At 40.0% G+C, this 26,992-nt stretch overlaps 1 protein-coding gene across 4 annotated transcripts in view; it reads right to left on the bottom strand.

The window, feature by feature from the left end:
• katnip (katanin interacting protein) overlaps positions 1 to 26,992 on the bottom strand; it is a 64,715-nt gene that overhangs the window by 25,315 nt on the left and 12,408 nt on the right. For 3 of the 4 annotated variants that reach the window (XM_033040959.1, XM_033040958.1, XM_033040961.1), the window contains 15 exons: positions 23,320 to 23,429; positions 22,282 to 22,410; positions 20,444 to 20,584; positions 19,751 to 19,988; positions 18,777 to 18,920; positions 18,196 to 18,371; positions 16,539 to 16,639; positions 14,965 to 15,067; positions 14,313 to 14,537; positions 13,592 to 13,729; positions 10,237 to 11,317; positions 5,157 to 5,897; positions 3,277 to 3,482; positions 2,775 to 2,844; positions 1,775 to 1,952 (listed from right to left, as the gene is read on the bottom strand). In XM_033040959.1, coding sequence (XP_032896850.1) covers positions 1,775 to 1,952; positions 2,775 to 2,844; positions 3,277 to 3,482; positions 5,157 to 5,897; positions 10,237 to 11,317; positions 13,592 to 13,729; positions 14,313 to 14,537; positions 14,965 to 15,067; positions 16,539 to 16,639; positions 18,196 to 18,371; positions 18,777 to 18,920; positions 19,751 to 19,988; positions 20,444 to 20,584; positions 22,282 to 22,410; positions 23,320 to 23,429 — 3,781 coding nt within the window. The remainder of the gene's footprint in view (positions 1 to 1,774; positions 1,953 to 2,774; positions 2,845 to 3,276; positions 3,483 to 5,156; positions 5,898 to 10,236; positions 11,318 to 13,591; positions 13,730 to 14,312; positions 14,538 to 14,964; positions 15,068 to 16,538; positions 16,640 to 18,195; positions 18,372 to 18,776; positions 18,921 to 19,750; positions 19,989 to 20,443; positions 20,585 to 22,281; positions 22,411 to 23,319; positions 23,430 to 26,992) is intronic. The other variant, XM_033040960.1, reaches the window with a different exon arrangement.

Genomic DNA, 26,992 nt, shown 5'->3' with positions numbered 1-26,992 from the left:
CTGTCCAAGACCGCAAGAAATTGCAGAGAATTGTGATCGCAGCACAGACCATCACACAAACCAACATCCCTTCCATTAACTCCATCTACACTTCCCGCTGCATCGGCAAGAGTCTCACTCCCTCCTCTCCCCTCTCCCATCCGCAAGAGTTACAGATGTGTAAAAATGAACGCCTCCAGATTAATGGACAGTTTTTTCCCCAGCTGTTATCAGGCAACGGAACCATCCAATCACCAACTAGAGTGGTCCTGAGCTACCAGCTACCTCATTGGAGACTCTTGGACTGCCTTTAATCAGACTTTTCTGGTCTTTATCTTGCACTAAATGTTATTCCCTCTATCCTGTAGGTGTACACTTTGGGCGACGTGATTGTATTCACGTATAGTCATCCAGCTGACTGGATAGCCTGCAACAAAAAAGGTTTTTGCTGTACCTGGCAGTGACAATAAACTAAACTAAACTAAAAAAGATATGGCAGTAACCCACATCTCATGTTGGGGAACATTTGCCAGTACTAACAGGCTTATATTCGATACCCATTGCCCATCTTCTAAGCAGTCTCCTTTCAATCCAGCAGGGTCCTTATTAAGACACCACTCTCTCAATAGAGCTCAGCTTCCCAGCAGTATCTTGCAGTCCTTACTCTGGCATATGTCTTCAATTAACAGGAATAAAAGAATTCCTGATCTATGTGGATGCACATGGAATGCCATATCAGCTAGAGGAACTATTTTAATGGCCATATTGTTTAAAAGTGGGCAGTTATAGTGCCTTGGAGCTATACAGCATGGAAACAGACCCCTTGGCCCAATCTGCCCATGGCATTCTGGGCTAGTCCCATTTGCCTGCATTTGGCCCATAACCCTCTAAACCCTTCCTGTTGAAATAGATGAAATAAAAGTGTAGGAAAGAACTGCAGATGCTGATTTAAACCGAAGATAGACACAAAAAGCTTGAGTAACTCAGCGGGTCAGAGCGCATCTCTGGAGAAAAATAATAGGTTTCCGGTCGAGATCCTTCTTCAGACTGAGAGCCAGGGAAAAGGGAAACAAGAGATATCAACAATGGTATAGAGAGATATAGAATAAATGAATGAAAGATATACAAAAAAGTAACGCTGATAAAGGAAACGGGCCATTGTTAGCTGTGGGCTAGGTGAGAACAAGTACACCTAAAACATGTTTTGAAAGCCATAATTGTATCCACTTCTATAGCTTCCTATGGCATAGCGTTCCACATATGGACTACCCTCCAAGAGAAAATATTGCCCCCGAGATCCCTCTTAAATCTCTCCCGTGTTACTACCACAGGAACATCTGAACTGTTCTCTTGCATTCTTGTTAAGCTCTTCCTCTACTCTGTCCTGATGCATTAGAAGATGCCAGTGAAGGACAACCAGAAGTGGGAGGTGGCAACAAGTGAGAATGGGTACGGTGGCTTTTTTATTGCAATCAGACAAAACTAAAAATCCAATGGGCTTACTAATGTGGTGGTAGGATACGAAAGAGGCAAGGAAGCACTCAGATACACGGAGACAACATCCTAGGGGTACTGTAGATCGAAAATGTGAATGATATGTCACAAGCCCACTATGGCCCTGGCAGAGAATAATATTTATGAAATTAAAGCTTAAATGAAAGTAAGGTGTTTATGCTCTCTGTAAAATATGCTAGTGGTCACCGGAGCATATTTTGGATAACCCTAGCTTTAAATATATGATTGCTATTTTCAAAGCTAAATTATTTTATTCAAACAGTCAATGAATATCACATACTTGTCCAGTGTTCTGCTGTCTTCATTATATTCTGGCAGTTCATTCAGATCTCTTGGTGAAGCTTCAATAATGTCCATTGTGACAGGGAGTGCTTGTCCTTCTTTGCCTATAATCTCCAGTCCGGTCAATCCCAGGTAGTGGGAGTCTCCCCAAGTAGCCGTGAAATGTAGCTGCAGAGCTAGATTGAAAGAAAGGCAGTCGGGATTACAAAACATACTATGTATTCATAGATAAATGCAACAAATTCAATCTGGTACCATTTCATTTCTTCTTCGTTTTAAATAGAATTACACAGTACAACCTTCAGTATAGGCTACTGAGCCGAGTCATGCTGGTGTTTATCATTCACATATGCAATGGTTCGAATCATATTTATCAGTTCTGTTTCCATACCCTTTCTTCACTCCTCTAATCTATTATTAAAGGCTGATATGGTACATGGTTTTAATCAACTGGGAGCTGAGTCCAACAGACAAAAGGCTCCATGCATATATAAAAAAATAACACTAGCTCTCTGTCCGAAATATATCTCCCCGATCTTGATCAACCCACGCAGGAAACATTTTCATCTTGCCTCCATAATAATCTTAAGCATTCAATATATCTTTAAAGATAGTACAGCAAAATGTCACCAAATTGTACATATCTCGATCAAGTAAAAACAACTACCTACAATTTATTAAAAGTTTGAGAAGCCAAGGAAAACAATGTACAACCCAGGAACTGTAGGTGTGGGTGTACACATAAGGACACAAAGTGCTGGAGTAACTCAGCGGGTCAGGCAATATCTCTGTGGAACATGAATGGGTGACGTTTCAGGTTGGGATCCTACTTGAAAGCTCCCGATCCAAAACGTCACCTCTCCACATTCTCCAGAGATGCTGCCTGACCCGCTGAGTTACTCCAGCATTTTGCAACCTTTCCAAGAAAACACGAGGTGGTTGATATAATCAGAATTCCCGTGAGTTATCAGAACTTAGCTTTGTACGCAAAGACTTACTTTTCCCGGTATATTCACCAAGTACCTGACTGGCTGGTCCAACCGACGGCAAGGACAATTGTTTCTGCTCCTGTAAATGCAGAATTTCGATAGTTGTAAGAGACCGTGTGCAGTTATTATTATAGCGATATCTTATATTCATTTGTTCCAACAGTACAATTGTGGTAATTTTATTTCAGCTGTCTTTGAATTGAATTGTTCAATTGAACAGGTCTGTTATGCTGCTACAAGTAAGAATTTCATTGTTCCATTGTCAGTACATGATAATTAAACACTCTTGAATAGTGTTGTTCCCTTGTAATACAGATACTTTGCCAGCAGATGGCACTGACATTCTTCACACTGGCAATGCTGGATTTACCCAAAGCCTCAATTGACTTGGAGGTTCAGACGGTCTGAAGAAGGGTCCCTACCCGAAATGTAACCTATCCATTTTCTCCAGTTGTTGCCTGACCCGCTGAGTTACTCCACCATTTTCTGTCTATCACTGGATATATGTTACCTGTTTATCTTCTATACTAAAGCCAGCTTGCGTGAATGGCCTCTCATCTCCATCATCTGCAGTGCCGGGTCTGTTGAGCTCTTCTTCACAGGTAAGTGGCAGAGTATAATCAACATCAGCTACAAAGGTTTCATCGTACTGGGACATTGCATCGAGAATGTCATCGTCTGTAGTGAACAGTATAGTATCACCAAACTGTTCCAAAGCTGAAAAATTGAAGAATACAAATAAATAAGTGCAGAAACAATAAATCTAGAGCCACAACAAATTATAAAGTAAAAATAGGACACTAGTTCTGGAGTAACTCAGCATGTCAGACAACATCTCTGGAGAGTGATATTTTGGGTTGGGACCTTTCAATCAGACTGAAGAAGGTCCTGACCGGAAACATCACCTAACCTTCTTCTCCAGAGAAGTTGCTTGACCCATTGAGTTGCTCCAGCACCGTGTCGTTTTATAGAAGCATCAGCAGTTTTACTAAGCAAAAAAGGAATCCTGGCTGATTTTTAAATGTTCTAAATATAAATATTAGAAATGGGAACTAGAAGATATATTTCTCAATTTTTTGAAAAGAAAAATTACCTCAGTACCTGTGACAATAAACTAAACTAAACATGTACCTACAGTAGGTTCCTGACCCATAATGTTGTCTGTACACTACCCTTTATAGATGCTGCCTGACCTGTTGAGTTCTTCTAGCAGTATGCTTTTTACTGAAAATTCTAGCATCTGCAGTCTTGTGTCCCCATTTCTCATTATCTTATTCTTCCAAAACATCACGAACAGTTCGTGATGGTTCGGAAGAATAACAAAATGAGAAATGCGGACACAAGACTGCAGATATAAGACTCTTTATATAAAGAGTTACATTTCCCCTCTCTTAACACAAGAAAGGATGCCGAATGTCTCTAAAATCTACATGAGGTAATTCGCTGACAAGAGTTTTTACTGACTGATCATGAATTGAGAACATTTTCTGTGTGTAGTTTGAGAGGGAATATACACATGCAATTAATGTATTGGTTACCTAATCTGATGTTAATTTAATGTAGCTTTATTATATGTAAGAAGGAACAGCAGATGCTGGTTTAAACTGAAGATGGACACAAAAAGCTGGAGTACCTCTGCAGGACAGGCAGCATCTCTGGAGAGAAGGAATGGGTGACGTTTCGGGTCAAGACTCCAGTTACTCCAGCTTTTTGTGTCTATCTTAGCTTTATTATATATTTGTTAAAGAGAACTTTTGATGGCCATCCGGTGCTCTGAGGCACATTATTGTTAACATGCAGAAATATAGTAGCCAAAGTGCTTAAAATAAATGGTCAGTTTAGTTGGTGGCTGAGAAATAGTCATTTAGTTTTGTGAGAGTACAGCATGTGCTCAAGTCTCAGGTGTGTGATTCACTCCCACAACCTTCCGACACCAGTGCACAAACAAAGCTTTTCACTGTACCTCGGTACACGTGACAATAATAAACTTAAATCTTGAAAAGGGTGACAGGGTGGTGCAGTGGTAGAGCTGCTGCCGTACAGTGGCAGAGACTCGGGTTTAATCCTGACTATGGGTGCGGTCTGTACGGAGTTTGGACATTCCCACTACAAAGTGGGTTTGGACATTCCCACTACAAAGATGTACAGGTTTATAGGTTAATTGGCTTTGGTAAAATTGTAAATTGTCCCTAATGTGTATGGGGTGATAGCTGGTTGGCACAGACTCGGTGGGCCGAAGAGCCTGTTTCTGCGCTGTATCTCTAAAGCCTAGATTAAAATTTTGTTTATTACTAATTGCATAGGAAGCACAGAAAGTAGGGAATATTACTTTCATCTGGGAATATTAACCCCATTTAAACTCAGTAACATAAACAACTGAATATGCTTTACCTCCACCTAGTGTTCCTGAAGCCTTGGCTATTTCTCCTTTGAAGATGAACTTTCCGTTTAACGAGATTTCTACATCTTTAATACCACGGAAAGAATGTATTCTTGATTTGTTGTAATTCCAGATTCGAATCATAGCTACATGATAGGAATTCACAAAGTCAATATAAATAAAATGTGGACTTTCTGGAGTGAAAGGTGCCAGCCAGAGATGCATATCATCTTGTGTCCTGTTTACACCATCAATCAAATTTGAAACTACCCGGGGATCTTTTCCATAGGCAGGCAAAATGTTAATATCTGCTGGATTTGCTTTTATGTGTGCTATTTTGACGGGCTCTCCAGATGAGCTGAATATTTCAATCCCGTTAAGTCCAACATAATGGCGATCGCCCCAAGTTGATATGATGTTAATTATCAAATGACAGCCAAATGGTAAAACTGGAATTTCAAAATCACTTCCATTGTCATCTCTTTCAGGATCAGTTACGTGCTCTTCTTTCTCCTCTTTGGTTTCTTGTACCGATTCCTGATGCAAGGATTTAAGTCTTGATTCTCTTCCAATCCTCTGTTCCTGCAGGAATTCATCGAATATGTCTCCCTCATAATCCAAGTTGGCTAGGCGACCCCGTTGTGACTTGTTGAACTTTAATAAAGAATTCCACGATTCCATGAGGGTGTCATCCTGATCATTTCGCCACTTGGCTCTTGTGGACCCTACAGAGTTAGAGGGCTTCTGGAAATCTGAAAAAAATCCACAGGACATATTTTAAGGCATGCATTGCAATGCCTTGTGGATCTACTCTGCAATTTTGTGACCAAAATCAAAACAGCCTCAAAGGATAAACATAATTCTGCACACACGAATGGAAAATAAGTCAAAAAACTAATTAAAGTTGAAATCTTAAACTAAAACCAAAAGTCATACGAAGAATTCAGGCAGTCAAGCAGCATCTGTGGACCCTTCCACAGAACCAAGGGATGAGTAAAGGCACGTCAGTTTTCAAACTAGAACAGGGCGAGAAGTTAAATATAAAACAAAAAAACTACATGAAGGTTGATAGGGAACAAAAATATCAACCATTAGGGGAACATTTCATAGAAACGATGCAAGAAAGGGACATAAGCATTATAAAACATGTATAAAAATAATATATATTATATAATGGGAAATAACGAAACAGCAATTTACCTGAAGTTAAAAAATTTGTGTGAGAAAAGTAGTTTTCGGGAGATAAATGGGGAAGAATAACATTTATTGGGATTGCTCCGGGAGCCAAGATAAACTCAATGGGCTGAGTGGCCTACAATTTCACAAGGAACAATATAGAACACAAATGAGAATGGAAGAAGCAAAGTTTTTGAGGCCAAACATTTTTTTAAACAAACCTCATGTAACAAATTTCAATAATATACTAAGGTAGACAAAAATGCTGGAAAAACTCAGCGGTGTGGCAGCATCTATGGAGCGAAGGAAATAGGCGACGTTTTTTCAGACTGATGTGAGGGTGGGGGGGCGGGAAGAAGCAAGGAAGAGGCGGAGACAATGGGCTGAGGAAGAGCTGGGATGGGGAGGGGAAAGAAGGAGAAAGCAGGGACTACCTGAAATTGGAGAAGTCAATGTTCATACCGCTGGGGTGTAAACTACCCAAGCGAAATGTGAGGTGCTGCTCCTCCAATATACGGTCACGGAGGAGGCCCAGGACAGAAAGGTCGGATTCGGAATGGGAGGGGGAATTGAAGTGCTGAGCCACCGAGAGATCAGGTTGGTTATTGCAAACTGAGCAGAGGTGTTGGGCGAAGCGATCGCCAAACCTACACTTGGTCTCACCGATGTAGAGCAGCTGACACCTAGAGCAGCGGATGCAATAGATGAGGTTGGAGGAGGTGCAGGTGAACCACTGTCGCACCTGGAACGACTGCTTGGGTCCTTGAATGGAGTCAAGGGGGGAGGTCAAGCGACAAGTCTAGCATTTCCTGAGGGTGGCAAGGAAAAGTGCCATGAGAGGGGGTGCTTTGGGTGGGAAGGGACAAATTGACCAGGTAGTTACGGAGGGAGCGGTATCTGCGGAAAGCCAAAAGGGGAGGAGATGGGAAGATGTGGCCAGTGGTCGGATCTAGTTGGAGGTGGCAAAAATGTTGGGAGGATTATTTGTTGTATGTGACAGCTGGTAGGGTGGAAGGTGATGACAAGGGGGACTCTGCCCTTGTCACGAGTGGGTGGGGGGGGGGGGGGGATGTGGAGTGAGAGTAGAGTTACGGGGTATAGGGTATTTTGTTCTTCATATTTTTTTTACCAATGGGACCTAAACTACATGAGCAAGAAAGAATAGGAGGATTTTAAATCAGGTCCGATGATGGAGAGCATCATTTGGACTGAACAGCCTATTTATGCGCATTTATACCTCTATATAATTCTTCTCAATACTGCAATCCTTGAAGGCTGAAGGTCAGACCAACTGAAAGGATTAACTTTTACCACCCACTCTACTCAGCAACCTGTTAAACTGTGCAAATATCACTTAAATTCATAGCACTTGCATGCTGCAGCTTCTAAAACATGAACCCTCGGCTCTGTACCATGGAGTGGCAAAATTCCAAGGTCCACCTGCACCCTATAATTTCTGCCAATTGCTAAATAACTTCAATTTACAAGACCTTAAGGAATAAAGATGCCTTTGTGTCACTGATTCATACTAGGTGACAACCTTCCCTGCAATTTGAAGCATACATTAGGAAATTCAGATATTTGACTTTTCAACAAACTGAATCCACTGAACCTGTATAAACCGATGGGGCAAATTACAAAAAACTGAGGTTAATTTCATTTTCAACACGTTATATAGTTATTCAATGTTTTGGCTCATCGACAAATAATACGCAATTTAAAAAAAGTGAATGCAACTACGTACTGAGAAATGTATGGAAAATCCAGAAGCATTATTATAGAATCACACAATACAGCAGTCTAATCATCCTCGACGTATATGTGAATAAACTATTCAATTAGACCCATATCCTGCTCTTTCATCATAGCCCTACATATCTTTCTATTAATTACATTTTCAATTATCATTGACCTGTTTCATACATCATTTTGGGCAATCCTCTCCAAATTATATTACGCTGCCTCAAAAAACCCCATCTTTCCCCTTTTGCTAATTATCGTAAACCGCATCACTGGTTACTAAGAACACTGCGAAAAAAATATATTCAGTCTATCAAAGAGCTCCTTAATGGGCCTGTCCCACTTAGGCGATTTATTAGGCGATTTGGCTGTCGCCACATGGTCGCCGGGGTGCCACCTGTATGGTCGTGAGTAGTTTCCTCATTCGCCCAAAGAGCCGTAACGTATTTCTGGTATCTGCTGGATTTTCAACATGTTGAAAAAAAATTTGGTGACAGTGGCGACCGTGGGTTTGACGCCAATGAGCGTAGCTTGACGTAGGTGCTGTTGTAGGTTGTCACCAGGTTAACGTAGGTTGTCGCCAGGATGTCGTACGTTGTCGCCAGGATGTTGTAGGTTGTCGCCAGGATGTTGTAGGTTGTCGCCGGTGTTGACTTCGGTGAATTCCATTGTCGTGTTCGCCAGCAGTCGCCTAAAAAGCGCCTAAGTGGGACAGGCCCATAAGTTTCTCCATGACTCAAGTTCCTCATCAATACCAATGGATCCTCTCCCAAACCTTGAGGCCGAACCAGATAAAGGTTTTTTTCAAAACCTCTTGCTTATGTAATCTAATTATATATCACAAAATCATATGTATTATTTCATAAATAAATAACACCTTTATCAATATGTAGCAACTTCAAAGGTTTTGGTACCTCAATGTCCAGGTATTTTTGTTCCTCCTCCTACATTATAAACTTAATCACAAACCAGATCTTTTCACTGGGACAGTACACGTGACAGGACAGCATGGTGGAGCAGCAGTAGAGTTGCTGCCTTTCAGCATAAGAGACCCAGGTTCGATCTTGACTATGGGTGCATTCTGTTAGTCTGGACATTCTCCCCATGACCTTTGTGGGTTTTTTCCGGGTGCACCGGTTTCCTCCCACACTCCAAAGACGTACAGGTTTGTAGGCTCATTGGCGTGGTAAAACTGTAAATTACCTCTAGTGTGCGTCGGACAGTGTTAGTGTGCGGGGATCGCTGGTTGGCATGGACTCGGCGGGCCGAAAGTCCTGTTTCCACGCTGTATCTCTAAATTAAACAACAATCATCCTAAATCTAAACTTAAATCTAATTCTGACCAAGGAGGAGAGTAGAATCTCCAGAAAAATAGGCTTAATGGGAAAATTCTCCAGAGGCTGCATTATTTAAAGAAGATGCTTTTTTGAAACTCGTGAGGCTCATAAGAATGCCTCAGGTTTGGACTTGGCACTTCTTCAATTACCCACCGTAATTTCTGAATTACATAACAGTTCACGATTGTAAAATGCATTGGGATATCCCGTGGCTACGAAAGGTGCAGAAAAATGCATGTCTTTTGTTTAAATCTTGCTTGCTATGCCACGTATGTGTTGAGGTTCATGTATCACATCATTATTACAGCATATCTTGCTTGTAGACAATCAGTTCATAATTCGGAATAAATGCACAACAATAAATCACAGCTGAAGAGGTGAGATCAAGATAGCCACAGGCAACGGAAGAAGGTGAACATACTTCTCATAAGAAACACTTTAGACATATGGAACAGTGATCAAACAATAGAAGCAATTACATCCTGTCAATAAATTAAAAAGGAACCCAAATTGCTCTAAATGTTATTTTAGAGTAATACAGCATGGAAACAGGCCATACCACCATCTGTGTGGAATATGTTGCCCCTCGGGTACCTCTCACCTTAAGCCTATGATCTCTAGTCCTTGATTCACCTGCCCTGGGAAAAAGGTTGCGTCATCCATACTATCTATTCCCCTCATGATTTTATACACCTCTCTGAGATCAACCTTCAGCTTCCTACGCTCCAACGAATAAAAGGCCTACCCTGCCCAACCTCCCCCAATAGCTCCACTCCTCAAGTCCTGGCATTCAGGCCACCTTCTGTCCAGGCAAAAATGTTAGATAAATTCACTGTACCTGTTAGAGGCAGAACCTCAGTGTCATTTATATTAAGCATTTCTGTATTTCTTGGCCTTTTCAAAGAGCTTCTCCTTCCACTGATGGGGTGGTCATTTCTTGGACCCTCTTCCTCCGGTGACGAGGGAATGTAAGAGTCCTTTTCTTCAAGGTTGTCCAGAAAGTCCAAATCACTTACATCAGTGTGTATTTTGTCCCTCCCTTGAGAGCCAGCTAATTCTTTTCTTTTGCAATTTAACATCTTATGAGTTGTACCATCGGCATCTTTATGACTGTGAACAAGATCAAATAGATCAGGCCAACTACTACTGATTTCATTGGTTTTGCTTGAATGGCTAATTCTTAAATCCACAGGCACTTCATCACTCAGCCACAGAGGCTTCTTCCATTTACTTTGCTGGGGCATTTCTTTGGCTGGTGATTTTAACCACAGTGGCAGTTTTGAAACAGATGACATTTCTGAATTTGTCTTTCCAGTTAGCTTTTCACACAGTTCTTCTGGGTCCAGGATCTCAACAAAATGATCCTCTTCAATCTCCTTAGTAGCTTCTGAAATATTTATCCTTAAGAGTGACTCCTCAAGTGAAATAGGAGCTGTTGACATCATGGCTTCATCCAAGGCAGAAATCTTATGCTTTGGTGAGCCTGTTGAATAATTTAACATATCTTTCTCACTGTCTGAGCTTGAATTTAAAAAGAATAAGCAATCTGACGGCTTCGGCAACTGTATGTCAGAGTTTATTTTTGAACTCCCAACCTCTTTAGTTTGCTCTTCTGTGTCACTCCCACTGGAAGCATTAAGTGTATTTCTCATTTTACTCGATGTTGAATTTAAAAAGAATGAGGAATTCACTTGTTCTAGAGACGTAACATACTGTTCTCTTTCCGCACTATTGGTTTCTTTAGTTTCTTCTTCCATATCGCTCCCATTGGACATGTAAAATCCTTTTTCGCTGGACCTCAAATCAATGGTCGTACTGTAGTCAAAGACCTGGTTTCCACAACCTTTTTCTAGCTCCTCTTCATGTACTAGATTACCATCCAGATAAATCCTCACACTTTTTGCCCCAATATCAAGATCCTAAATAAAGAAATCAAAGACAATACAATTTTTGTAAGGTTGAAAATTTGTTACATTTTTAAAAACATATACCGTGAATTCTAATGCAACAGGTATTCGGGTATTGGAAATTAGGCCGTAGATAATTCACAAATCAGCAACAAACATTTTGAAACACCAAGTAAAATTTTCTCTCACTGAATTTGTGTGAAAATAATGTAAACAAATCAACACAACATTTATAATTTTTCAAGGAAGATAGATAAAATGCTGGAGTAACCCAGTGGGACAGGCAGCATCTTTGGTTAGAAGGAATGGGTGATGTTTCGTGTTGAGACATTCTTCAGACTGAGAGTCAGGGGAGGAGGAGACAGAGATGGGGAAGGTGTGAAAACAAGACATCAAAAGAGATGGGGATCAAGAAACATGAAGAATAGATCATTGTTAGCTAGGATAAGGTGACAACAAAGCAGGTTTTTCAACAAAGGTTTTCCAGATGATGCGGCCTCACCTTATGGAAAATCATGATACGGACATTTTCTAGGAATGCAAAGAGATTTCCCCGTATAGACGTTATAACTCATCTGGACACGTTAGAACTCATCCAGGGCATGTTGGTGTTTCTTGTTTATGCATGCAAACAGGCCTATTTGTATTCACCTACCCCCTCAATAAAAAGACTCTTGAATATTGAAGTTTTTTTTTCTGTACCACAACCACTGGAAATTGATCCCAAATTCCAGATTTGTACCTCGCCTTCCAACTTGTATCTACAGTGCGTCATTCCTCACTCTTAATTACTGGCAAATTTACTCCTATGCATTTGTTGTTGTCTTCCATAATTTTAAGTAATTCCAATAATTCACAAGCCATGTTCATCACACTAATGGCCACAAAATGTAATGGTCACACTGAACAGTCTCGTCAAATGAAGTTTTTTCTATTCTCTAAAGATTTTTGCAAATTCAAGAGAAAATCAATCACTATCATAATTAAGCAATCGTATTACTGTGCCTAGGAATTTAAAAAAATGAAGATAGTTCTGCTGACTTACTCCCACTCCCATAACCTGCTCAAATCTGCCCAACTCTGATGAAAATCAGGAATTCTCTATATTATATATACCATAGGTCTGTTGTTTCCAGTTTATGCAAGCAAGCATACAAATGCCTGGTAGAGCAACACGGCAATTACTATTTGCTTGTGATCTCTCTGTATCATATCATGAGTATACGGACCGCAATAATTGTTCCGATGTGTGAACTGTGAAATACTTTAATTTGGGGATTTAATGTTTCTTTATTTATGCATTTCATCGCTTAGCTACAACGAACCATAGCACATAAGTAAAGGTAAAAACTAAATCCATTTGTTTCTACTTCATAAAATTTCAGTCTTAAATTTATTGAAGCTGCAGAGAATAAGTAGGTTAAAAGTACTGAGAAATGTTCAATATCCTTTAGTAAACAGCATTATAAATATAAACTTAAATATGCTATTACATACAAAAGCCGGGCACAGCATTAGTCATCTGTCGCACTTAGAGCACATTCCAATCTAATATACAAACAATTCTCAAAGGTAACTGAAGATAATTCAACCTTAGCATGGTATAAAGAGACAATAACATTCTTGATAGATACTTACATGCTATGCTGCACATATTACTATCTGCAGTACAAATAACAAATATTGGTTGTTCAGAACTAAGATCAGGATAAAGCTTAACTCTAATCCTTTATGTTAATCTTCTGCTGTTCTACATTCTTTGCTTATGTAACCTGCCAGCAGACTGAACCTCTGTAGATTTACACCACTCCCACCTATTTATAGCAAATAAACCTAACATTTTCAGAAGTACAAATTAATGTTTTCATTTATTTTAGAAACAAGGAACTGCAGATGCTGGTTTACCAAGGAAAGATAAAATGCTGGAGTAACTTAACGAGTCATGCAGCATCCCTGGAGAATGTGGATGGGTGACGTTCTGGATTGGCCCCTGTCTTCAGGCTGAATCCATTTGTCTCACACCTTGTGTGGGTTCAACTCTGGCCTTTGTCCAACTATCTGCAAGTCAAAAATCCACCTCGCCTATGTTCATCAATGATTTGCCATGCCTTATCCTTTCTCCATCCCCTGCAATCAGTCTGAAGAAGGGTCCCGACCCAAAACATCACCTATCCATGTTCTCCAGGGATGCTGCCTCCAGCATTTTATTTCTTTATTTTAAATATCTTTTAAATTGGCAAATGAATTTCTACTTTCTAAATTGCAACAAATGTAGAAGGAACTTACATTGAGGCTTCTGTTATAATTCCAAATCTTGATCGTAGAAATACCAAAGTCAACTGATTTGCTTAGATTACGTAGAACAAAGTACAATTGAACCGGTGGGTGGAAAGAACATGTCCACATGTGACAATCTTTTGTGGTCTGTGAAGAAGGGAAAGGAAAAGATCTTAACATACCCATGTTTAAACTTTCTCACATATAAAGTTAAAAAAACCAAAATGAAATGCAATAATATAATTAAAGCAGAAACACAGGTATAAAAAGGAAACCAGAGCACCCGGAGGAAATCCACACATTCTGGGATAATGTGCAAACTCCACACAGAAAGCACCAGAGATCGAGATCAAACCCAGATCTATGGCGCCGTGAGGCGGCTTTACCAGCTGCGCCCCCAGTTTTACTTAGTGTAATGTTAGCAAGGACATTATGAGCTGAAGGACCTATTCTTGTGCGGTATTGATTTATGTTCTATGTTAGTTAAATATTTTCTCTGGATTATTAATAGGTAATTTAAAATGGGAAGGAAAAAATTGTTACAGCATTTTATAAGGAAAAATGTAATATATTATCCAATTTACCAATGCTGTTACACAATCTATTACTTATTAGGCAGAAAACAAAAATACTTGATTTAGATGCTGGAGGTAAACAAAGTATTTTACAAGTTTGTTTGCAGTCTAAAATCTGGTAAATGTCCTCCATTTTAGAGATCCGTGTCGCTTACCTTTGTTTTTCCATTTACTAAAGAAGGCAAATTTCCTGGATAATATGCATTTCTAATATCAACATCATTAGGCGAAACAAAAATCTTCTGTTGTTTTTGGTCAAAAAACTGCACTTCGGTTAAGCCCACTTTGTTGTCATTACCCCAGTTGGACAAAATTTCCATTGAGATATAAATTGTATCCTTTGCTGGTAACCTGTCAGATACTCCAACACTTTGATGTGTCTATCAGAAAAAGAAATTGCAGTTTTTAACCTTCTGAAAATTGCAAGTTATTGCTTCAAACCATATTATATCAGTGAAATATATGCAAAGTGAAAAGCTTTTTTAATTGTAAAATATGGTATTCGAAAAACCCTAAGGAAGTACTAAATTATTCCAATATCTGCATTTATTTGCAAATTTTCTTAACAGCATTTCTCTGACAATCCATTTCCAGCTATTCAACGGGTAAACCTCCATTTGGCAATTTAGTGACCGTCACTGCAGATAAATATAACAATAGACAATAGGTGCAGGAGTAGGCCATTCGGCCCTTCGAGCCAGCTATTCAATGTGATCATGGCTGATCATCCCCAATCAGTACCCCATTCCTGCCTTCTCCCCATATCCTTCAATGTGCTTCAATAAGAAAAAAGTAAAGTTTAATCACCTCAGTATTGAGTGCATTTCTGTCTAATAAAGTATCCCTGCTTGATCTGTCGTTCAAAGGATCCTCTATTGTCTCCAGTGTTTTTCTAAGCTTCGTCTGTTGACTAAAAAAAAATACGCAAGTGGTAGGAACACAATTATGTGCAACTGGAAACTTCAAAAGCTTAACAATATTCAAATGACCCTTAAAACTGAAAGATTTGATGCACCAGGTAATGCAAGTATGTTAGAAATTATAGTTGATAGAAAAAACAGCAAAAGGCTCATACTGTTGGTCTATGAAACAAAGGGTCATTGTGTGTAGATTGTGCGCCTAGATTTCTGTCATACCTGGCAATATGACAAACCAAAATTTAATGGAGTGAACTATGATGTCCACGTTTATTTCATATTATATGTATAAAGTCCATAAATAAATACTTTTAATGGAATCAATGACTGTTTCAATATACTTCTTTCTCTCCAATGTACATAATATTTAGCTTTAAAAATGTCAGCAAATTCTAAGTAATAACTTACTGGAAAAATGGATAAGGATCCTGGGGGATGAGAAAAAAAGGTGAAACCGAATCATAGTACTTTGCAGTACATGACAATAAATTAATGTAATCTGTGCCCAGTGTTGGTCCCCTTATTTATGGAATATAATGCTTTCAGAGAAGGTTACTAGGATATCTGGGCTGCATATTTTAGAATGAAAGGTTGGCTAGGCTAGAGTTGAATCTGCTGACATTTCAAAGAGGAATGGGAACTTGATTGAACAATTTAAGATCCTGAAGGGTCTTGACCCGAGGACATTATCTATTGTGAGAACATTTAAAATTCAGTCTCAGTGTCAACCATTCAAATGTAGATGAAGCATTTTCATTTGTAAGAGGTCATGAATAGTTGGAACTCTCTTTCTCAAAACAGTGGCAAAATCTGAATCTTTAATTATTATTGCAGGTAGATAGTCGATAAGCTAGGATACTGTGGGTGGATGGGAATGTGAAGTTGAGGTTGCATTTGGATTAGCCAGGATCTTATTAAATAGCAGAGCAAGTTTGAGGTGCTCAGCTGCCTATTTTATGTTCTTTAAAGGAAACTTGATATAAAGATTTTTTTTTTTTAAATCGCAAGGCTTTGGGGAAAGAACAGCGAGGAAAGGTAAAAGAAATACTGCTAACCATGCAGTACAATGGGAAATGGGATGCGGCATGACTAAATGTATCAACATATAACTTGGACTTTTGGAAGAGAGCAAGATCTTCAGGTAAAACAGCTTCATGACAACACAGTTGCGGCCATATTTTGGACATTAGACATTTCAGATACCGTGTAAAAAGATGAAAATAATTTTCCAAGGAGCATTCTGAAAAACTTGCACAAACTCATTATATAGCTTATGCAATCCCGTGATGACATAGAACAGTGATGCCTTTCCGCAGGACTTTTCCACCAACGTTGTGCATACATGAATTCATCAATCAAGAAAAAATGTGAGCTAAAAATGCAACAATGCAAGTAGGAAGGGGAAATACAATGTTTGTGCACTGTGGTCAAAAGAAAGATACATAGGAAAACCAATATGCTTACCTGGGTTCCAGGAGGCTGATTCGTTCAATAGCTCTATTGATCATATTAGGCTTTACTGAAGAACACTGTAATCTGCTATTCATGGCTGGGTCTGGTGAATGCTAAATAATGGAATAATTGAACAATTAAAACAGAAATTCCAGAACAAAAGAATCATTCATTCAGATAATCTTGATACATTTCTATCATATTTTCATTCAAATGCATTTTAATTATCTTTGTTCGACAAAGCGCAAGCTAATTTGTCAAGTTGGGCTATTTCTCCAGAAAATCGAACTAATTATTTCCAAAGATATAGCCATGTAAATCTTTCCAAAAACTCCTCACTGGTTCTTCTATTGTAGCATTCTTAGTACAGGTTTATTATGGTCATGTATACCAAGATACAATGGTAAACCGTGTTTGCGGTCATATCATACCATACACGAGTACAATCGAGCCAGAGAGTAGTGCAAAGAGAAAATACCAGAGTGCAGGATATACTATTAGTGCTATAATGTTATAGTTACAGAGAAAGTGCAGATAAAATAAAAAGGCCACGATCTGCAATGAAATAGGTTGGGAGATCAGGACGACATCCTGGCCTGGAGGAGGACCATTCAGTGGTCACATAACAGCAGGAAATCAGCTGTTCCTGATTCTGATGGTTTGTCCTTTCAGGTTTTTGTGTCCTCTGCCCAACAGGAGAAGAGGGGAATAACCAAGGTGTATATAGTCCTCAATTACGTTGGCTGCTTTCCTGAGGCAGCGTTAAATGATGTGGGGGGGGTGATGGGAGGGAGGGGAGTGTGTGGTGAATAGGGCCACGTCCACGACCCTGCAATCTCTTGGCAGAGCTGTTGCCAAGCCGTGCAGTGATGCATCCCAATAAGATGCTATTTGCAGTGCATCTTTAGAAGTTGGTAAGAATTGTTGGAGATATGCCAAACCTCCTTAGTTTTATGAGGAAGTAGAGGTGTTGGTGTGCTTTCTTGGCCAGAGCTTCATTGAGATTGGTCCAGGACAAATTGTTGATGATATTTACATCTAGGAACTTGAACCACTAGAACATCTCCATCTCCACCATTAATGCTGACTGGGCCATGTACACCACCTCATTTTCCAAGTCAGTAACTAGCTCCTTCATCTTGTGGACATTGAGGTTACTAAGCTCTCTTTCTCCTTCCTGTTCTCTGTCTTGTCATTGTTCCAGATCTGTCCCACTACGGTAATAGTCATAAAGTCATAGAGTGGTACAGTGTGGAAACAGGTCCTTAGACCCAACTTCCTCACACCGGCCAGCAATGTCCCAGCTACACTAGTCCCACTTGCCTGCTCTTGGTCCATATCCCTCCAAACCATGTACCTGTCCAACTGTTTCTTACATGATGGGATAGTCCCAGCCTCAACTACCTCCACTGGTAGCTTGTTCCATACACCCACCACTCTTTGTGTGAAAAAGTAACCCCTCGGATTCCTATTAAATCCTTTCTCCTTCTGCAAACTTGTAAATTCAGTTAGAGCAGAATATGGACACACAGTCATAAATATATAGGGAGTATGGTAACTCTATGTAAAGTATGGTAACTACTACTGCGTCACTGTGTCGGCTGGTGGTTTTCTCATAACCAACGTGGCTTAATATTGCTGAAGGTTAATTTTTCTTGTCATTACATACTGTTTGCCAACACAATGGTGCTTTTGTTATTGTGTTCTGCTTTTCCATGGATTTCAGCACATCTTCGTTTTCTTTCTGCATGGCCTGGAAAACCACTGACGCAGATAAATCTGGATCCTTCACATAGCAAGTATTCCTTCTTGCTGCAGAAAGTACCCTCTCATGGCACTCTTGCTCTGAAAAAAAAAACCCACTTGATTATTAAATAAACTAATAATATGTTTTTAAGGTCCAACATCAATAATGTAATTATTGAGTTATGCAAAGGAATGTAAAGTCTCGAAACAGGAGGATCCAGGTTTTCAAAGAGGGCTCTGATAAATACGTGTAGAGTAAATGTGTTTAGCTATTTAACTAGTCTGACATTTTATCAATCTTGTTATTTAGAAGACATTGGAAAATATGAATTTGAAATCTAAATGCTGTGGCATATATGCACCTTCAATTTATTTTGTGAAAAAAAATCAACATGATTCCATATTCTAAGTTTATACTGTTATACAAGCTTATAAGACAGCAGGGTGACACGTCTAAAGATAAAATGCTCTGTTTGAATCGCCCTACATCAAAATGAACCTTACTTGAAATCAGGTTAGCTTGTCGGTTAGAAGCAGGAGTTGTAGTACGATCAAATGATTTACTTTTCACTAGAAGAGGTTTCATAGGAATGTAGGATGAGACATCATCTTTTCTTGCCACTGCTAGAAGTTGTTCTTTGCGTTTGCCTGTAGACAGATGCATTGATGAATAATTTGTTATTTACGGATTTATCTTACCTTGTTATTAGATAGATCAGGAGTTTAATAATTCTATTTTCGCCTAAAATTCTTACCTGAAAGAAAACACAATGTAAATTGTCCCTATAGTAGAGGATAGTGCTAGAGTAGGGGGATTGTTGCTCAGCACAGATTCAGTGGGCTGAAGGGCCTGGTTCTGTTCTGTATCTCTAAACTAAACATCCTTTCTGAACTTCCATCCACAGTTAGTACTCTGCATTTTTTTTTCTCTTCATCCTAATTGCCCTGATACTACCAAATTATTTTGAACACCACCTTTGAGGATAACTATCCCATAATATATGCTGCAACTGATTTATAAGTTAGATCCAATAATATCATGTGTTATACAAATTATATTCGAAAGTACAAGAAATGTCCATTGGGAGATTTGGCATGTTGCTAACTAAACTACTGAACTTCTACAAAGTTAATTATCAATGACTGCATTTTATTAGTCACACTTTATAGAACTACGATGCAAAATTAATCTTACCACCTTGTCCTTCCCTAAAAACTCAGTTGTTTTTTTTGTGGTGTTTCAAGAAATATCACAAAACAGTTATATTTCAGTCATGTTGTTTAAAATACACACACTTGTTACTAAAACACATCACATTATTTTGCATTCCATATATCGTCAGTATTTAAAAAATGCCAAAGGTATTAATCCAAAACATTATTATCAATCATGCTGTGTATAAAAACAATACATGTACATTTAGAATTCTCGTAATGGCAGAATAAAACAATAGGTTTATCAAATCTTATAAACTTACTTTTTGTATTAGGACCAAAATCAAGGACAATCAGATCACCAGGGCGTAGTTTTGCCTCGGGGTTTTTCTGGAAAAATTCTTTATTAAGCTGCATATCTTTCAGAGTCTCGGTTGGCTCTGGAGTTTCAATCTGCTCCAAAATGTCATCGTCCTGCGAATTGGAGTTCTCATTGGCATTGCTCTTCTCCTCCTCATTGAGCTGGAGATCATCAGACTGCTGCAGGCTTTTTCTCAATAGCTAATACAACAGGTGATCATAAGTAAAGAACTAACAAATACAAGAGAAAGCAAGCCGTTAAGATGATGATCATTGTGTCTTTCATGCTTACAAAAGACTTCAGTCCAATGTTACAGAGTTGATTAACAACTAAAATGTGGATGGACAACAAAATCAGAATTTCCCAAACTCCATGGTCATATAATTTTCACTGGATTTAGTTTAGTTTAGTTTAGTTTAGGCGCGTAAACAGGCCTACTGGGTCCGTGCCGACCAACGTTCCCCGCACACTAACACTATCCTACACACACTAGGGACAATTTACAATCTTACCAAGCCAAATTAACCTACAAACCTTTGGAGATCTAATGTAAAATGAGGTATTATATAGCACAGATTTTATAATTATAAAATAGGAACACAGATCCACATGCGCAATTTGTATAATGATAATATATTAAAATGGTCATGCACACCTTAATATCTTGCATGTTTAGCAGTATTTTTTCATTGCCAGCATCACAGCATGTTTCCGATGTCCTTAATGGCTTTATGAAGGAAGACTCTGATAACGTACAAGAATTGCTTCTGTGTCTGGAAGAATTATTAGCAAGATTCTGCAAGGAATTTAGAAAAAGAAAATTTGCAGAGAAAAATTACATCTTGAAGCACAGGCAAACATTTGGTTCTGACCCAAACTGTGACCTAACCATGTCCTCCAAAGAAGCTGCCTGACCTGTTGAGTCACTCCAGCATGGTGTTTTTTTTTTTGTTGTAAACCAGCATCTGCAGTTCTTTGTATACTGTGGACGGTTCGATTGTAATCATGTACAGCCTTTCCGCTGACTGGTTAGCACGCAACAAAAGCTTTTCACTGGACCTCGGTACACGTGACAATAAACTAAATCATACCAAATCAAATTAAATATTTTTAGTAAAACATTTAAAAATCACATTCCACGTTATCGAGCAGCATCTATTGTTGCCCAGCTCAACACTCTGGAATTATTGTAGCCCCATGTAATAGATTTCTGAAATTCTTGAACCACTTCATATTCTTGTAAATCCTATTTCAACTTCAACCTCTAACCAAGTACTTTTGTCAAAATTTCCACCAGGTTTGTGTGCACTTGTATTTTACATGTCTATTGTGCCTGAGGGACATACTTTTATTTTGAAAGTGCTATCTAAATTCAGGTTTGTATGGGATACATATCATTCTTAGATTATAAAGATATTTCTTCCTGCTAAAAAAGTAATTCTCCTGCAGTGCCTCTGTGAAGAGCTTGCAACCAGATAAATTAATTGAACGTTAGCAACAACTTTTGAGATTCACGAATTTGGCCAATCTTAAATGAGATTGACTAAACTTAAACTTAATCAAAGGTTTGCCACACCAGGGAAGAAATAAGGAAAATCATTGAAGTGATTACTGAATCGATCTTGGATAGAATGGATGTGGAGAGTCTAGGACTAGAGGTCATAGCCTCAGAATTAAAGGACGTTCCTTTAGGAAGGAGATGAGAAGGAATTTATTTAGTCAGAGGGTGGTGAAACTGTGGAATTCTTTACCACAGAAGGCTGTGGAGGCCGTCAATGGATATTTTTAAGGCCAAGATAGATAGATTCTTGATTAATACAGGTGTCAGGGGTTATGGGGAGAAGGCAGGAGCATAGGGTTAGGAGGGATAGATAGATCAGCCATGATTGAATGGCGGAGTAGACTTGATGGGCCGAATGGCCTAATTCTGCTCCTATTACTTATGATCTTCTGAGGTGGCAGGTACGTGAAATATTTTGAAATTCAAAAACATTTGATCGTCACTGTCCTCAAGACATTTATTCACAAACAATATTACACAATATGATTTCACACGGTTTTTATGAAGTTGAGAGCTGAAGGAATATTCATCTGGACACTCTAGATTTCCATGTCAGAGGTACATAGATTCCCATATGTATCTATTCAAATTTGAAAGCAATAAGCGTTTTCTTGGATTGCATTGACTACACTGTGAACTAAACATTATATATTATAATCCAGAATTAACATTATTCATTTTTAAATGGGAATCTGTTGTTATAAATTGGGAGAAGCTCATACAAAGTTGAAATTTGTAGGATCAAATAGCCTGTTTGTCCTTTGGAAATTTCATATAATCCTTAAAGTTTGTAAGTTAAACTGTGATCATTATGGAAGGAAACTTTGCAAGAATTAAAATAAATTCGCCTGTTGGCCAAACATAACATTTAAGATCGCAAGATACAACTCGTGTTGTGCGTTTTGTTTTGACAAAAAGAAAACATGAGTTACCTGAGAGCAATTACACATTTCCTGTGGCTCCATATTAACACTTTCATAAACTTCAAAATCATTAGAGTAATCCACAGGTGAACCAAGATGTAGCTGTGGACCTTTCTCTGTTTTAATATGGACCGAAGACTGTAACAAAATGCCAAAGTTATATAGATCGGAACAGGTAAATATTCTGACATTAAACTAGAACACCACACAACTTATTCTTCTGCTTACAATTTAGAATTTGATTGATTTTATGTGATTCAATCCACACTGTATTTCTATCAGGGCTCAAATATTTGCTTATATAATACTTTCTATATAGAAACATATACATTTGTTGATAAAAGTCCATACTGAAATCTATAACAGCAAGAACTGAATAATGACAGAAATATTTCGATTAATTTTCACATTTTAAAATCATAAAGTGAAAATAGTAGTAAAAAAGTAAATTATTAAGTTGATTAAAGCGAATTCCAAGCTAACAAAATCCAACTTTGAAGATGCTTTTGTTACTATATCCAGATAATACCCTCTGCAAATGGGAATGTCGTTTTTAATAGCCGTCAATGATTCTACTGTCAGTCAAGATGAGACATCAGACAATAAATCTGTGATATACTGAAATCACAGAGGCAACCTCAGTCTCAAAAGTGTCATTAAACTGAGAAATACCCAAGAGATTTAACTCTCTAAAAACACTTAATATTACACTTGGTATTGCAGTAGTGTAGTTCAGAGACTGCCTCGACTGTGGGTTGGAGAGGGGGAGGTCACACAGCTGTCATTCATGTTCAGAATGAAAAATGACACAAAATACAGACTTTAATATGCGGGAACTTTTTATAAAGGCCTGTGAGGCAAGCAGTCTGATTGTAACAAAGAATATTTAGTTTACTTTAGAGACACAGCATGGAAACAGGCCCTTCAGCACATCGAGTCCATACTGACCACCGACAATGGTTCACACTAATTACATTTTATATAACTAGTGTTCTCTACAATGACTGTAACTGTACAATAACTAGTGTTTTCTCCAATTGACTGTACCTGCACCCAGCCTTTTCGCTGAACTTTGTCTGGAGCAGTTTGGGTTCTACGTTTTAGAGATTCTAATTCTTGTAGCTCTTCGGTATTGAACGGTGATCTTGAAGCAGAATCTAAAATTAATTTTGAATACAAAAATTTTAATGGATAAATTAAATGTGAACACAGCTTATTGATTCACCTGATAACGTTTAAAACCAGTGAAATTCATGGGTGGTAACTTCTTAAACATTTACATTTTAACATATTAGGTCCCATCCCATCCTCACCACAAGGTGCATTTGAATCATATAATACCCGACCCTACAGCTGACTAGAAGGACTCAAGAAGATGGCTCATGGCCATTTTCGCACTGGCCACATGGGATGGGTTTGAGGGACGTGCTCTCCAAAATGGGTTTTGGGGAGGGAATCCGAAATTGGATCAAACTGCTCTACACCAACATCCGTAGTGCAGTCCAAATCAATGGGTGGGAATCAGACAGTTTCCCTGTAAGGTCTGGAGTCAGGCAGGGTTGCCCTCTCTCTCCTGTCTTGTTTGTCTGCTGTATTGAACCTTTTGCCGAGTCCATCAGGAAGGATGCGAGCATAAGAGGAGTGACATTGCCAGGCAGTGGGGGCATTCAGGTCAAGACCTCCCTGTACATGGACGATGTCGCCGTCTTCTGCTCGGATCCAAGGTCGGTCCGCAGATTGATCAGCATCTGTGACCAGTTTGAGTCGGCCACGGGAGCCAGGGTGAACCGCAGGAAGAGCGAGGCCATGCTCTTTGGCAACTGGCCCGACCGATCTTCCATCCCCTTCACCATCAAGCCTGACTTCTTGAAGGTGCTGGGGATCTGGTTCGGGGGGGCTGAGTCGAGTAACAAAAATTGGCTGGAGCGGATAGCCAAGGTGGGGAGGAAGCTGGAGCTGTGGAAGCAACGCTCCCTCTCCATAACCGGGAAAAATTTGGTCATCAGGTGTGAGGTGCTCTCGGGTCTGCTGTACTTGGCACAAGTGTGGCCTGTCCCTCCCTCCTACGCCACGGGGATCACCCGGGCCGTCTTCCAGTTCATCTGGGGGTCGAGGATGGACCGGGTACGACGGGTCACCATGTACAAGTCGGCAGACAACGGGGGTAAAAGCGTGCCCAACGTCGCCCTCATCCTGATGGCCACCTTTGTGTGTGGCTGCATCAGGCGGAGTGTAGAGCCAAGGCACGTGGGCACTAAGTGCCACTACCTGCTGAGGTTCTACCTGTCCCCGGTGTTGCGAAGGATGGGCCTGGCGCAGATGCCACGCAATGTACCAGTCAGCTGGACATTGCCGCCCCATCTGACGTCTGTTGACAGGTTCTTCCGGACCAACACCTTTGACCACAAGTCCATCGGGCAGTGGTCAGCACGGAATGTCCTGCAGGCACTGCAGGGAAAGGACTCGATGGATCCGGTGGCGTGGTTCCCAGAGCAGACTGCCCAGCTTGTCTGGCAAAATGCCTCATCGCCAGAACTGACCAACAAGCACCAAGACCTGGCTTGGCTGGCGGTGAGGGGAGCCCTCTCAGTTAGATCCTTCCTGCACCGTCGGAACCTCACTACCAGCGCACGCTGCCCCCGGGACGGTTGCTATGGAGAGGAGACGGTTGCCCACCTCTTTGCAGAGTGTGGATTTGCAAAACGAGTCTGGAGAGGTATGAAAGGGTCCCTGGAACGATTTATCCCGAACAGCTCCGTCACAGAGGACTCTGTGATTTACGGACTGTTCCCAGGGACACATTCAGAGACTGACATCGAGTGCTGCTGGAGGGTCATCAACTCGGTGAAAGACGCTCTTTGGTCTGCCCGAGCGTTGCTCACCACCCAGCAGAGCGAGATGTCCGTCAGGGAATGTTGCCGACTGGCCCACTGCAGACTGCAGGAGTACGTGCTAAGGGACTCGCTGAAGCTTGGTGCAGCCAACGCCAAGGCTCGGTGGGGGAGGGCCACAGTCTAGGGTCCTTCCGCTGCTGGACATGGGGGGCACAGTATGGTGGAGACGCCCCTCAAATTAAATTAAATTAAGGGAAGGTATCCCACACCAGAGGGCCACATGAGTGGCACGGGTGGGGGACATTTTTTGTGGAACTTGAAATGTCAGATGGAAATGTTCGCACTTTGTACACATTGTATATATTTATTATTTGAACAGGGGCCACAGAGTGGCACTGGTGGGGGACTGTTTGGTGAAATTTGACAAATGTAAAAAATTGTACTGGAAAAAGTTTGTATAGTCTCCGAAAATGTCGGATGAATTTTGTTTTGAATGGTTCAGAAATTGTATATATTTACCAATTGAATAAAGTATATTTTGAAATAAAAAAAATGGGATGGGTTTGAGTCCCGGGACCGCCGAGGGCAAAGGGAGACCCAGAGTGGAGGGCCGTTGGGAACAAAGGGGCCCGGCGTGGGGGGGGAACGTCATGTACAATGGGAGATCGGGCCCAGAGGGTCGTGTCGAAAGGGGGGGGGGGGAGGGGGGGATGGGAAAGACCACTGGGGCAAAATATGGGGTACTTTGTAACCTTTTCGACACCCTTTACAGACACTTTGTATGCCTATGTATGCAAAACAAAGCATCTCACTGCGACTTGTCACATGTGACAGTAAAAGTATCCAATCTAATCTAAATGGCAGCCTAACTGGTGACACCCACAAAGAAATGAATAAACAAAGAAGAATTGAGATCGTGGGTGGGCATGTCATATAGCCTGCTCCTATCCGTAACAACTTTCAGCTACCTACAGTTAAGCTCTCTTTAATCAATTATTGCACATTCATCGTCCTCTTCCCCAAAACATACTGGATTCCCTGTTCATATCTGGATCCACTAGTGACTACTGAAACAACAGATACACTTCCATTGACTAATGCATGGAGTGTAAACACCATACAGTCAAGTTGGGTTGGCATGGTCAATTTTATGTTCTTCATGATTTGTGTTCTGCTATCTTTCAGATGAGCTTTAATTTGAGCTCCCACCTGCTCTCTAAGATGGATGCAAAAAAGATCCCTTGACGCCTTCTTGAAAGCAAGCAGATTATTCCTGAAGCCTGGATCAATATTTATCCCACAATCATTAAAATCCAATTATTAGATCATTAATACATTAGTCTCTGTGGACGTTTGGTGTGTGCAGATTGATTACTGACTGTGTTTCTTGCACTGCAACAGTGATTACTTTTCAACAAGCTCTTACAATAAAGCATTTTAAGATTATGAAATCCACTTTCAAATTCAAGTCTTTCTTCCTTGAATACAAAAGACCTTTGTAATTGCCTTCAGACTAAAGCCTCAACAAAATAAATGTGTCCTACCCTAAAAAGATCAGAAGACTGTAGATAAAATAACTTTATTTCCCAAGCAAAGTAGCTACCAGGAATCAGTGAAGCAACAACAAAAAAAGATAAAACTGAAAGATAGAGCATTTGAAAGGAAACTACTTCATATCAATATACAATAGATAATAGGTGCAGGAGTAGGCCATTCAGCCCTTTGAGCCAGCACCGCCATTCACTGTGAACATGGCTGATCATCCAGAATCAGTACCCCGTTCCTGCCTTCTCCCCATATCCCTCGACTCCGCTATTTTTAAGAGCTCAACCAAGTAATGATGGATCCCAGCACTGTCCAAAATTCCCAGTGTCAGGCTATCTGAT

The sequence above is a fragment of the Amblyraja radiata genome, chromosome 22 (assembly GCF_010909765.2).
Source record: "Amblyraja radiata isolate CabotCenter1 chromosome 22, sAmbRad1.1.pri, whole genome shotgun sequence".
NCBI classification, from domain to species: domain Eukaryota; kingdom Metazoa; phylum Chordata; class Chondrichthyes; order Rajiformes; family Rajidae; genus Amblyraja; species Amblyraja radiata.
This window is presented reverse-complemented; position numbering and strand designations above follow the sequence as displayed.